The following is a 13,661-nucleotide window of genomic DNA, read 5'->3' on the forward strand; positions in this document are numbered from 1 at the left end:
AATACTAGAAATGTAATTTCTAGCCTACCACCCATTCTTCAGAGACCATATTCTGCTCTGCAAGAGAAAAGGCAAATTCTATTGCATGCTGGATCATCTCAAATACAAGACACAAGCCCTGGCCGAACATCAAAGACTTGTCTCAAACTCTGCTTCAGGGGCCTTCTGGGGGCATTACTCCCTTAGAGAAACTAAGTATTCCTCACAGGCATGATGCCTGACTCCTATGCTCAGAATTCCTTCACTTTCTTCTTCCCAACTAGACTGTAGTTCTGTGGTGGTAAACTCATCATTCTTCTTCATCGATGTACCCCTGACACAATGATGCCAGGGATGTTTAATAAGTATTTGAGAATGGAGAACGATCGGAAGTAAAGAGAGAAGTGTGTTCTGGAAGAACCAGGTTCCTCCTTTCTATATTTGTTTCATATGAGTAGCCACGAAGTGGGCTGGTCACATTTGAAGGTTCTGGACACATTCCACTTTGGAATAAGGGCTGTTCACCTGTGCACAACCTTGGCAACCTCTAACGACAATGCTGGATGCCTCTAAATACAATGGGATGCTACACACAAGCAAATGGGGATGGTCTAGTAATTGTGCTATCATGTGGGTAAATTTCAAAAGAATTATACCCAGTGCAAAAGCCAGGCATTTCATTTATACGTACTCCTAAGAAATACCAACTATAATGACAAAAAGGAGGTCAACAGCTTCCTGGACACAGGAGGGTATAGAGAATAGCAGATAGAATAACAATAAAAAAAAATTGGAGGATAAATGCTCTGGTTCATTTTCTTTATCAGGGCAATGGGTTACCGAGTATATTGCATGTGACAAAACTTCTCAAACTATCTAATTTAAATATGTGGAGTTGATAGTTTATGAAATGTATCTCAGTAAAACTGTCAAAATATAACTGAATATATGTGGCCTTAAAAATTAGACCAACATTGGCCTGTATTGTCCACTCCATCATTCCCATGTCTTGTATAGTTTGCACCTTTAAGAATAATTTAGATGAAGTCATATATGTTCCTGTAAACCTGTAATATTGGAACACTTGGAGTCCGAAGCAGAGAAATAGTGATCCCAAGGCCAGCCTGGGCTACAATGCAAGACTATCACAAACATATGTAAACATGTGTCTGTTTCCATGATAGAGTTGATAAAAGATTCATTCCTGGTATTTATGGGAGAAATAACACAATTCTATTGATTCTTGCTGACTTTGGCTTCCAGTTCAGAAGTTATCTGAACCACGAGAACACTGTGACTTTTAGACTTCCCAGTGTGCACGCATTCATATGAGCTCTCATAGTTTCCAATCTGCTTCTGCTCAGGTTCTGCAGCCAAACCCATTGCTGACTTGCTGGCCCAGGCGCCCAGCAACCCCCAACCACTACCATGGCCGAAGATGCAGATATGCGCAATGAGCTGGAAGAGATGCAGAGGAGGGCTGACCAGCTGGCTGATGAGGTAAGGGGGAGAGACCTAGGAAGTAAGCCAAAAAACTGGAAGATGGGTGGTTTGAATTCAGATTCTGAGAAAAGACTTCTTCTAATGTCTCATTTAAAAAAAAAAACAACTTTCTTTTTCTCTAAGATGCCTGCAGGCTAGACAGCCCAAATACTCTGGACTCCTATGCACTTGAGAGGGCAGGATCCTCTAAAAGCTTTATCTTTGGATGTCTTGCAGTACGCTGTATGTAACTCAGCAATGAAGGTTAACAACACTTTAAGGGACTTTCCAGGAAGTTTGCTAAGCATGCCGGTTATTAAAATTGAAGTACATAATTTGAAAATTAAGTGAAATATATAACATATATATTAAAATCAATGTGCTTAAAATTCATTGCTTCTAGTTAGTTTAGCACATTTTTCTGATATCTGTGCCCTTGAGACATTTACATTTGCTGTTCGTAAGACACAGAAATCCCATAGAACACTGTTGGTGCACATTTCAAATATAGGGTCAATGTACCACGCTACACTCGGAAATAACATAGAAAGCAATCATTTAGAGCCACTCATTGACAAATACCACCAATCACGGCTTGCTCTATTGTTTTGATAATTATGTATAGTTAAGACGGAAGGGAAAATATTAATAATCTACATAAAACTTTTAAAGCATGCATGTCTGTAGCTATTACATTAAGAAGGCAATATACAAAGTTGGGGTGTAGGGATTTAAGGTTGGATCTGGGAGGAGCTGGGGGAAGGGTGGAGGAGGTGAAAATGACTAAAATACATCGTATGAAATTCTCAAATAATGAAAAGACTTTTTAGAATATAAAAAATTTGAGGAAGTCCTCCATTAATTGGAAACTTTTCCAACAAAAACATCACTTTCTTTACTCATAAGTTTCATTCTAATGTGAAGTCTTCGCTGCTTCATTTTCTTCTTATTCGTCAACATACGTGAAGTTATTCAGTTCCAGTGAGCGCATTGGAATTACACTAGCAATCTGATGAGCCATTGACAGACTGCACTAAAAACAGACAGGAGCTTTTTGTGAGAATCAACCTGCTACACAGAATTTATAACCATGCACGCTGTGTTGTATTATGTGTCACTTCTGTGCCCTTCCTGTTTCATATCAGTGCAATAAATGCGAAAATACATAAAGGTATCCATAGTTTTTCCAGAGAGTCAGTTGTTAAACATTTGGCAGCATGCTATTGCTAGTAGCCATTTTATTCAAAAAGGAGTCCACTTAAGTCCTTTGCAGCAAAAATCCACCTCCTTCAAGTTCCTGCAGAGACATGTCCAACATAAGTTTGTTACTTAAAAGCATGGTTTTGAGAAATCACCTTGGTTGTTGGATTGGAACTATGTTAAAGGAACTGAGAACAAAGTGGTGATGCTGTGCCTGAGGGACCAGCCGTGAAGCTCAGAGCTTTCTCCATTCTTTCTCTTATCTAAGAACGAAGGTAATTATAGCTGTCTCCAATGGGCAAGTCATTTCAAACTTGCTTGATTTTTTTTCACCCTAAGGCGACAGCTTAATTTGTATTGATAACAACTTCCAGTTGTGTTTCTAGGAGCTTTAAAGAACTTGTTACACTCATCTCTACTCATGAAATATTATGCCTGTGTTTAAAATTCACTCTTCCTAGTCCAGGGAGACCAAAGCAGTCCTTGGAGTAATGAGATGGTTTCCCATGCATTGGAGCATACAAAATTATTTTTTCAGATTACTTTGTCTTTGATATCAAGATCAGCCTCATATGGTTTTGGTTTAGTGAAGATAAGTTTTCCTATGATTGCTTCGGGAAATCTGATCATGTAGAAAGCCCAATAGGAAAGAGATTGAAGCTGGGAAGACATTTTGTGTTTTGGTTGCAAAGTTGAAGTCCCATGTGATAGGAACCTTTGCGTTTCTCACGTGAAGAAACTACTTCTGACTTTCCTGGTGCTCTATTACTTACTGCCTTAACAATGTTTATGTTTTTCTGTCTTAGTCCCTGGAAAGCACCCGTCGCATGCTGCAGCTGGTTGAAGAGGTAAGGCGTGGATTCTATTAATATAAACTAGGCCCCTGACGTGTTTATTCCTATCTCCTATTGCTTTTGCCTGAGACATGGCTCTCTTGCTTCCAATGCTAATGTAGCCTATCAGAAAGCCAGAAAATACTGGAAATGTTAACTAGTTATCAAGGTGACCTCCCCATCCTCCAGCCCAGGTATCCTCTACAGTCCATAGTATAGAGAAGCCTACCATTTCTAAGCTCCTGTTCCCAAAAATCATCAAAGGGGGGGAGGGGTTCCCAGTAAGCAGACAAGTGCTTAACCTATGAAGTAATTACTTACCTAAAATCTTCATTTGTAATGATTTTGTTGTAACAAATTACGCTAATCTAAAATTCTTTTCTAACTCCAACTATATTTATAACTTTGAAAAATATGTATTTATGCAGACATGTCATCTTTTGAAATTATTGTATTTAGTATCAGACACTAAAATTTATGAAAAAATAAGAAAAATCCTAAACAAAGAGAAAAACCTAGTCCAATTAAGTAAATATAAAAGTTCTTTTATATTACTGGCTCTGGATTGCACATCCATTTGTAAAGCATTTGTAATTCATGGTTTAATGAATCCCAAACTATTTTTAAATGGGTAAAATAGGGCAGATAGCAATAATGGAATCAAAAGAGCATTTGCAATAAAACCTACTCATTCCAATTTGATAGAACAGCAGTCAACCAGGATAAATGGATTAATTGAACTTGCCCGTTGGGAAGGATGGAGTAGAAAAAGAATGGCTTGAACTATATTTATCTTAACCTAATAAAACAAGCCTAATGGTCTTTATTCGGCAAGATGCTGCTTTAGCCACGGTTTGAATGTGACTGCTTATCAATGTATAAATTCATGTGTGATTATCTTTTCTAGAGATCTTGGGCTTTCTCTGGCAGAATGATTAAATGAGCCTATTCACCCACCCTATGCTACTATAAATTGCTTATGCAGTGACATGAAAGGGAAGGAGAAAAAAAAGATAAATTTTACAAAGGCTTAGAGAAAAGGCAGCTGCCTCTTACACCATGGAAGCAAATACTGTCATCCTTTATTTCTGATGCCGAAGCTTCTCACCTAGGAGTAAAGTGTGGCTAAAGGTTAAAGACAACAGGAAGTGTTGGGAGAAGTAATGATGTGTTCTCTGAATAAAATAAAAAAGATCTGTTATTTCAAAAATGACAAACTGAACTTGCAATGCAGCACACATTGGCCCCCAAAGAAAGGCCCCACAGGGCCTCAGCAGCATAGGAGAGCAGCCTGCTACTCTAAATGAAGGGAAATGTCTGTTTTGCTTTGTTCTAGGGACACTGCTCATGTAAAAATGCTTAAATGCCAAGAAGGAGGCAGATAACCTAAATCCGGGAGTGCTGGCCATTTGGCATTAATGTACCGTTATCCAATTTGTTGCAAGCAAAACACAAAAGTGGCAAGAGCTTGGAACATTCTTACATGAATTGAGATTAACATGAAGGGAGCGCACTAGTTAACAGTTATAAATTATTTTATTGTACTCTATAGTATTATCACAGTATACTTCATGACCTACAACGAGAGCCTCCAAACTCACTCATCACTTGCTTGTGTAAATACATAAGGTGCACATTTCTCAAGCTGTCTCCAATTTTCTCAGTTGTGCAATGCTGTAACATTGCCCAGACTTGGAAATTAGTAGAATAAGTGCAGTGGAATTCGCCCCATTAAACTGGCCCTTTGTCCTTCAGAGTCTTGCGAACCTGAACCCTTCACTCATGTATGTCTTCTAAAAATGAAAGTAGTATCAGCCTGTCTTGCAAAAATCTGAGTGCTCTAATTTATTCTAAGAATAAAAGCTCCATTGATTGAAGTAGGATTCTCAAATTATATGTTTTTGTTTCTCCTAAATTGTTTCTCGATCAAGCATGAAGTTGAATCTTAGATCAAGGAATGAAAGAGATGGGTGCAATCTCTTCTATTTAATAAGTAAGAGGAGGCTGTTAGACATTCCATCCTTAGGAAATTGTGAGCAAGGCATTATTAGAGCAGACTGGCTTGCTCTTACTTCCTCCTGGGCCATTGTCTATTTATAGTGAAACATTCCTCATGTCTAGGGTATTGGCTATTCAGATGATGTTCTGATTTTCAATCAAAAAGGGAATTCTCTTTAAAGAGAATCGGTATTAAATATTCATCAATGGCAGAAATTATTTGGAAGATATGGGCTTTGAAATGCCAGGATCTTATTCACAACCCCAAAGTCTGTCAGTGCTACATAATTTGAATTGAACCGAATTTTTATTGAATTCAATTTCAAAGACAGGAAAGGTTACTAGAATTGAGAAGTCTCCCAAAGGCAAATAGTCAACTTCCTATGAAAGCACAGCTTTATGCTATTTCTAATAAATGCCAGAGCATAAGAACAGAGGAGGCTGAGGACTAACTTTTAATAGAAGTCAACACCAACATCTCAGGGCTGATCTAAAGTTACTCAGAGGTCAATGGAGAAGAAAAACTGAATATTATAGACAGGTACAAACGGTTAGAGACTCGATGGCACTTGGTTCACAACCTGGAGTTGGGAACTTAAGTTGGGTGGATACTTTTCAACAAATGTTTATACAATACCTAACGTTGGAGTTAAGACAGAAATGCAAATTGATTTACTGCAGGGAAACCAACATGTGAACAGCTGTCCAAATTCAAGATCATATGTGCCTTGGGAGCAAAAAAAAAAGAGAGAGAGAGAGAGAGAGAAGGATTAAATCTAGAAGAAGAATCATTAAGGTGTTCTCCAGGGGAAAATATTTGAGAAGAAAAAGTCAATTCTGCTGATACTAAATGCAGATGTGAAGTCTGCATATCAGTGTCATGGGCTATGAAGCCTGAGCTAGAATAGACCAGACTACTTTAGGCAGGCATATTTGAAAGCACTACAGAGCCTTCCTGAAATAGTTACTGAAACACTAATATTTCATAAATGCCTCAGTGTCATATCTCTTTCTATACCAGCTTATCTTTCATAACGCTTTGGCAATAAAAAAGAGAGAACCTTGTAAAAACCACTGTTGTAGATGTGAGACTTTCGGATAAAAATGTTATCAAATCAAGTTGCCAGTTCTTTTTAATAAGCTGATGTGACGTCCTTCAGAGTTTAAGAAAATGTCTGGGTGTTCAGGCTTTAGGGAAGATGTCCTGGAATTTGGGAAAACCCCCCCAAAAGGACAGCAACAAAATATTCTATAAACACTGGCTTGGTTCGTTGACTAAATAAATTCATCAACATATTTTAAAAATAAAAATAGAAAAATAGATTTCACAAAAGAAAGAAATGAAAAGAGGCATTTCCAACTCCTTTTAGATGGTCTATTTCTCCAGCAAATTCAAACACAAATGAAGAATTGAGCTCAGGTAAAACTAGAGCCACTTCCTCTCACTCTCAATCTAGGCATTAAAGCTCACAACTCTTCCAGCAATTGGAAAGAGTATTCTTTCCAATTCTGCCTCCTTCACAGTATTTTCCCCATCCCTTCCCCCTCTATCTTTTAGATCTCATAAGCACAACCCAGCTATTTTAATAAATCCATTAGTAAAATGATGGAACCAAATTTAAGTTTAAACCTTTATTAAGAACCTACCATGTGCCAGCTACTGAGCTTAGAGCCAGCAGTATCACCATCATAATCAAATATATGTTAGCTAATTTAACTCTTATAGCCACATTTTACTAATACCTTGATTCCCCTCTTTAATTCAGAGGACTTTGAGACATTCCGTGGTTAAGTAAATTGCTTAAAATACATTGTAGGAAATGGTAGCTACGATATTCATGAGCATGAAACCCATTGCAGAGTATGGGTTTCTAAATATAGTACTTCAGTTTCATTCTGTCTTAAGTTTCTTTTTCTTTAAGATTTCCACATCAAGCGAAATGATCTTAGGGTAGTAGATCATCCTAAGCATGCTGAAATTCCCTTCAGATCAAATACGACATTGGAATGTATTCCTCCTTGAATCCCACTCAGACACCCATGAGCTGAACTGGTTTTGAGATAGATATACTGTATAGTGTAGATGGAAGTTTCTGTCCTGCCAGGTCCCACAACCCTTCAGTCCCAACAAAACACACAGAGGCCTATACTAATTATAAACTGGTTGGCCTATTAGCTCAAGCTTATTATTAACTAGCTCTTACAACTTAAATGAACCCAAAATTCTTATTTATGTTTAGCCATGTAGCTTGGTACCTTACTCAGTGAGGCATTCTCATCTTGCTTCCTCTCTATCTGGCTGGTGACTGCAGACTGAGCCTTTCCTCTTCCCAGAATTCTCCTTGTCTGGTTGCCCTCCCTATACTTCCTGCCTGGCTACTGGCCAATCGACATTTTATTGAATCAATACAAGTAACAAATCTCTACAGGGTACAAGAGCACAGCAGTGTACAGCTCATTTCATCCTTATTATTACAGTGGGAAGTAAGAGAGCTCTTACTGTTCCTGTCTGACCACAGGGTGGCTTGAGATATAGAACAGTTGAGATTGGAGCAGTAAGATGTCAAAGAGAGATCTAGAATTTAGAATCATTTACTGAATCCAGTCCTGTTGACCAAGTTGTTTCTCACATTGAGAAGCACCATTGAGAGACAAGCTATACATTTTTCTATCCCTTATCCTTAATGTCTAGGACAGAGTAGCTATCCAGTACACATTTATTGAATAAGTGAATGAAAAAAAGCACATAAATGAAATAATAATAGAGTATGGAAGAAAAGAGGATTAAAAAAGATAAATAAACCAACCTACTAACCACACCCTCTTACTTTGTATCATTGGCTCTACTCTCAGTGTGGGAAATGGTGAGACTGAAAGAATCAGCTAACCTTCCAGCACAGTCCAGCTTTCCTGACTCCCAGGCTTCCTGTTCTAACACTTCCTGTTTATGTTCTCCTCAACTGAGACAATGTCAAACACTCTTGCTCCTTCCAACTAGTTCAGTTCTAGTTTTGAAACACGCAGCACCTATTGGAAAAATGCAAAATTATACTTCTAGGGCATCATACAAACATAAGTGAGAGTCAAAATATATCATAGAATGCTATGACATACAAATAGATAAGAACTGGGCTGATAAAAAGTCAACAGCTTTTCTCCATCTCCCATCAACAACAGAATGGAACAGGATCTTCGAGCAGAAAATGTTCTCTAACATGCTTCTGCACTGTCAGATCCATTAGGCCTAAATAAGCTACTTGCTTTTCATTCTACTGTCTCATACTTAATGGCTAAGAAGTGCAAAAAGGGCTCATTAAAATGTGAGATGGAAGTCCACTCAAAATATACTAAAAGAAAGACTTCAAGATGCCTTTTGTGGTCCATAATCTTTCTGGTTAGTGTGTATCACCCTGTAGCATGCAATAGAGCAGGTTAGATTCCTAGACACGGAAACTCCCAAATCAAATAAGGCATTATGTTCACTTCTTCTTCTCCCATCCACTCCCATTCCCTTTGTCCCAATAACCTAGGTAGTCTTGGTTTGTGTGGGGCAAAAGCAGTGAGATGAAGTGTGTTTCTAGAGGTCGCTGTACAAACGTGTAGCAACCCAGGAGAGGAACAGTTTTTTCACACTGCATCATTGTACAGAACTGGGGATTTCAGAGAAAAATATTTTCTGATCTCACTGCATCTTCCAGATCTTGAAGAACTTCTCTCCATAGAGAAAAGTCAGAGAGTCCGTTTTCTTTTGAGCTGTGCTTCTCAGCCTCCGGAAAGCCATACTGTTCTATGATAAACCTAAGCACCAGGATTCCAACATCCATATGTATCTCCCATGGGGCATCCCTCCCCTGGCCATTAATGGGCACTTTTTGGTCAAACTTGCCAGAGGAAAAAAAAAATCAACCTAGAAGACTGTGAAAATGTTGCTTTCTGTGTTGTGAGAACTATAGATATTTAACTTTTCAGGTATAGAATTGTTAGATAGTATTAAGTACATGCATTCCAATATGTCCTCACTGTATTGAAGGACACAGGTCCACCCGATGGGGAAGGACTACTACCTGTCTCCACGTGGCCCTGAGAGTCACTGATGGATGAGGTTCACCCTTTACCCGATTCCTCTGTTCCCTACCTAGCCCCTTAATGCTCTCGTCATGTGTCTTCCCTTTGTTTCCCGTTGGTCCTTCTTCATTTTCCATATTGAGGAATAATTGTCTCCTTACTGATTTCTCTTTCTCTTTTCTCTCTCTAACTCCTTTTCAACTTTGCTACCATTATTGGAATGTAGAGTAAAGATGCTGGTATCAGGACTTTGGTTATGTTGGATGAACAAGGAGGTAAGTTCAGATTTCTTCAGTAAGAACAATTCTGCAACTGAATAAAGTTACAGATTTTAATTTTTGTGCACCCTCAATGGCCATCTGCATGTGTTACGTGTATATATAAGTGTAAGGGTTCTAGAAAGCTCGCCTTGCTAATTTTCTTTTTCTGTTGAATATATTAAATGTGGAGATGTCAAGACCTTCTTCATGACTGAATTAATGATACTGCTGTCTCTGCTATACACATCGAGATAAGAGATTTTAAAAGCAAAATCTATGTATGTCTCTTAAAAGACAATATTTTAGACAATGTTGAGAATTTGCCTATTCTTCTTACCACCAAGCTTTCCCAATTGGTTTCTTCCCACTAATGTCCAAGCTATGGGATATAGTATATGAGGTTATGCATTTCCTCTGACCATCCAAATTTAGTATCTGAAAGTTTTGGTTTTCAAATCATTACAGAGGTTTCCCCAGAATAACTGAAAATCATTTTCTCATGGGGTATTTAGAAAGTAGAAATTTTAACCAATCATAATATTTTATCTATTTTAAAAACATTTTTGGAAAGGCTAGGAGTAACAAAAGTCAGAGAGTCAGGATGTTAATAGATCATCTCTACACACTGAGGTAGAAACTATAAAGGTAATCCCATGTTTTAAATGGACTCAAAATGTCTAAAAATATGGTAATATAATGTACATAATTCTAACCACAAAAATTCCAGTTTGTGTTCTTATAACAATGAGATAATTGGACATTTTTATACTTTGCAAAGACATTAGAAAAACATTGCGACTGTGATTTTTTTTCCAGTGGCAAATATAAGAATGTAAAACTCATTCCAACAGGTCCGTAATAAACTCCAAGCACAAATGTCAAGCTGAGAGAAAAATTGCCATGCTGAGAGCCTGGCATAAAATACTTTTCCTAAAATATAGAGAGCCTATGCATATCATCAAAGGGAAAATAACAAGAAGAAAAATAGAAATAAGATATAAAACTTCACTTTGCAAGTAGACATGTAAAATATTGTCTCAAGCATCAGAGATAATGGCAGGCCAAGTTTTGGCAAATTGACCCAAAACATAAAAAATTGAAAATAGAAACACTTAATTTCCAATGGATGCTGTGGTCTGATACACATGTTATAAGGAACAATTTAATATTAATATCTTCAGTTTTGAAGTGCACCTATCCTTGACCAAAATATCCCATTCCTAAGACTTTTGCACTGTAGTTAAACACTAACAATTATGTAAAGAAAAATGAACATGCCTTACTTGTAGTTTTTTAAGACTAGGAATGATCTAAATATCTCTCTGTGGAAAGATCAACTAAGTCAGCTAGGGTATGCCTGTGAAGAGATGTTCTGCCCTCAACACAGTACATAAGTGTTTAATGATTTCTGGAGGGTTAAGGTTGGAGTAAGAAGAGAAGACAAAAAGCCATAGCATTTGAGGTGTCCTGAGAAGTAATTAGAAGCATTAGAGATTTATTTAGGGAATGCCTATGATGGATGGATATAGAAAGTATGGTTGTGATAGTAAGAGCCTTTGGAATGTGATATGGGTCTAACACCTAGAAAGGGAGCTGGAAAGAAAAGGAGGATAGAGTGGGAGGAACCCCAGACTAAAAAACTATTCCGAGAAGGTCTCAGCCAAGCTAATGGGGAACCCAGAAGCTAAGATTGCCACCCCTAAGTAGAGAAGAGAAGACCTTGTTGGGCAGAAATGCCACAAACCTGGCAGTCCCACTATACTTGGGTATTAACCTGTAACATCTCGAGAAAGCATGACCTTAGTATGAATGCTATGCAACCAATCAATGCAAAGCTACACTCTACTTCTCTGACAGGTTCCCTCCATTGCTTTTGTTTTTGTAATATTTAGTTGCATTAAACTCTTTTCAAAATATACATCAAATAATTGTAAAACTAGGGAACAAAAACAGTTATACACCAACCTCATCACTTTTCTTCCACTGTTCAAATTAGAGTTGGTTGAAATCTCTAAAATTAGGAATCCAGTTGAGTTCTGTTCTAAAGGTATTAAGGATTGCTCTAATTACTTTCTGGTTTCATCTGTGTCACAATGTCTCAGCTCTGAAATGTGGGGTGCAGCAAGCCATTGCATGAAAAGTAGTGGAACAAAGGTGCCCACATAGATAACCAGCTCTCTCCATTAGTAGTCAACAGTGTGGGGAAAGGAGCTTTACAGCAGAATAAAGACTTGGGATAATGTCTTCTTCCTTCTCTATAAAGTACTGAAAAAAAGACATGATATGAAAAACAATAGACGGAAACATGGAGCCCTAGAGAGAAAGGCTGAGGATGTAGCTCAGCTGTAGAGCTACAGTGAGGTCCTTGCTTAAAGCCCCAGCATCACAGATGAAGAGAGAGGAAGAAAGGTAGAACATGAACAGCCTTTTGCTTACCTGAATTGAAAATATCCTTGTACTTTGATAAAGAAAATCTAGAAGTACAGTGTGCAAAATCCCCATACATATGCAAAAATTTATAATTCTTAAATATGATAATTCCCATAAGCATCTAGCTATTATTACCTTAAAAAAAAGCAAAGAACAGATTCCCACTTCAGGATAGCGAACGTTTTCAGCTGAAACATTTTGCGGTCCTCCAGTAAGCATATTTCCCATGAGAGTTTGTGTTATAGCAGATGTGTGGCAAACAGATCATTCTGACAAAAAATAGATAATTAAAAACTACAGGTGTAAATCTTCAAAAGTGGGTGATCTGGGGCTTGTCTGACGGGGTACACATTCCATTTTTATTAGGAACTTAGGGCCTTTGCAAGTGACAGATGGGTGTGCCAACCACATCTTCCTTGCATCTTAATAAGCCAATTTATTTATTTAATTTAATAAACATTAAATTAATAATATTTAATTCTGTTTGTGCAATATGTACTTGCTTAGGTCAGTAACTGCTTTTTGATTTCTCTCCAACTTATGCTGTACTAATTTTGTCTATGCCTGACATCCAGAGTATTAACCATTTCTACCTCGCAGCTGCTCAAGGAACGGCAAGCAACAACCATCCTCCTGGAAACTATTGCACCTGCTGTGGAGGCAGGCCAGACCTCTGCAGGTTCTCCAACTGAACAGTTACCCTGGGAAGGTCTTTATAGGATTCTTGTTTTAGACCTAGCTATCAGGGGCACCAAGGAGCATCAGGCATGACAGACAACTCTGGAGGCATATAGAGCCCTGGGACTTTTGTTCCCCTAAAAATGATGTCTCTCAAGACATCATATAATATAAAGCCTGAATGGCTCTATATTAACTTGAGTACTCTTATCTTTCATTTCCATTTCTCTTCTTTCCTTTGTTAGTCTTTTCTGGGTTGTTTGTTTTGATGACTCAGTCCAGGATCTCTGAGAATGCACCTGTGATGAGCTCTAAATTAAATAGTAAAATCTCTGACCACTGCTGGCAGAAAAAAAAAGACAAAATGAAGGTCAATCTAGAAGGCCATCCAACTATCTTAAAGTTAATAGCACTACAAAACAGTGTTTGACAAAATACCCCACCCCTTCGCTAATTCACTCTCAACCTCAGTTCAGAATGACTCAGGTTGTTCATTGTGGTAGCCAATGTGGATATGTGGTTATTTCACTTTGTTTAAATGAATTTCATATCGTTCATCAGTATTAACGAAAATGGTAGTATCTTTTACTTGGATATTAGTATGAAGGTGTGCATACTAGGTAAAACACTTACTGTCTTTTACTTTAGGACCAGACTAAGTATTCTAGGGTCTTATATTCCTCTACTTAGATGATAGTAGAAGAAAAGATGTCTAAACAAATCCTCAGGAATCTAT

The 13,661-nt window shown here is 37.8% G+C and overlaps 1 protein-coding gene across 2 annotated transcripts in view; it reads left to right on the top strand.

The window, feature by feature from the left end:
• Snap25 (synaptosome associated protein 25) overlaps positions 1 to 13,661 on the top strand; it is a 75,315-nt gene that overhangs the window by 45,400 nt on the left and 16,254 nt on the right. For both annotated transcript variants that reach the window (XM_075962297.1, XM_075962298.1), the window contains exons 2-4: positions 1,344 to 1,479; positions 3,468 to 3,509; positions 9,784 to 9,832. In XM_075962297.1, the coding sequence (XP_075818412.1) occupies positions 1,408 to 1,479; positions 3,468 to 3,509; positions 9,784 to 9,832 (163 nt within the window). In that variant the 5' untranslated portion in view covers positions 1,344 to 1,407. The remainder of the gene's footprint in view (positions 1 to 1,343; positions 1,480 to 3,467; positions 3,510 to 9,783; positions 9,833 to 13,661) is intronic.

This window comes from Microtus pennsylvanicus, chromosome 2, assembly GCF_037038515.1.
Source record: "Microtus pennsylvanicus isolate mMicPen1 chromosome 2, mMicPen1.hap1, whole genome shotgun sequence".
In the NCBI taxonomy this organism is placed as follows: Eukaryota; Metazoa; Chordata; class Mammalia; order Rodentia; family Cricetidae; genus Microtus; species Microtus pennsylvanicus.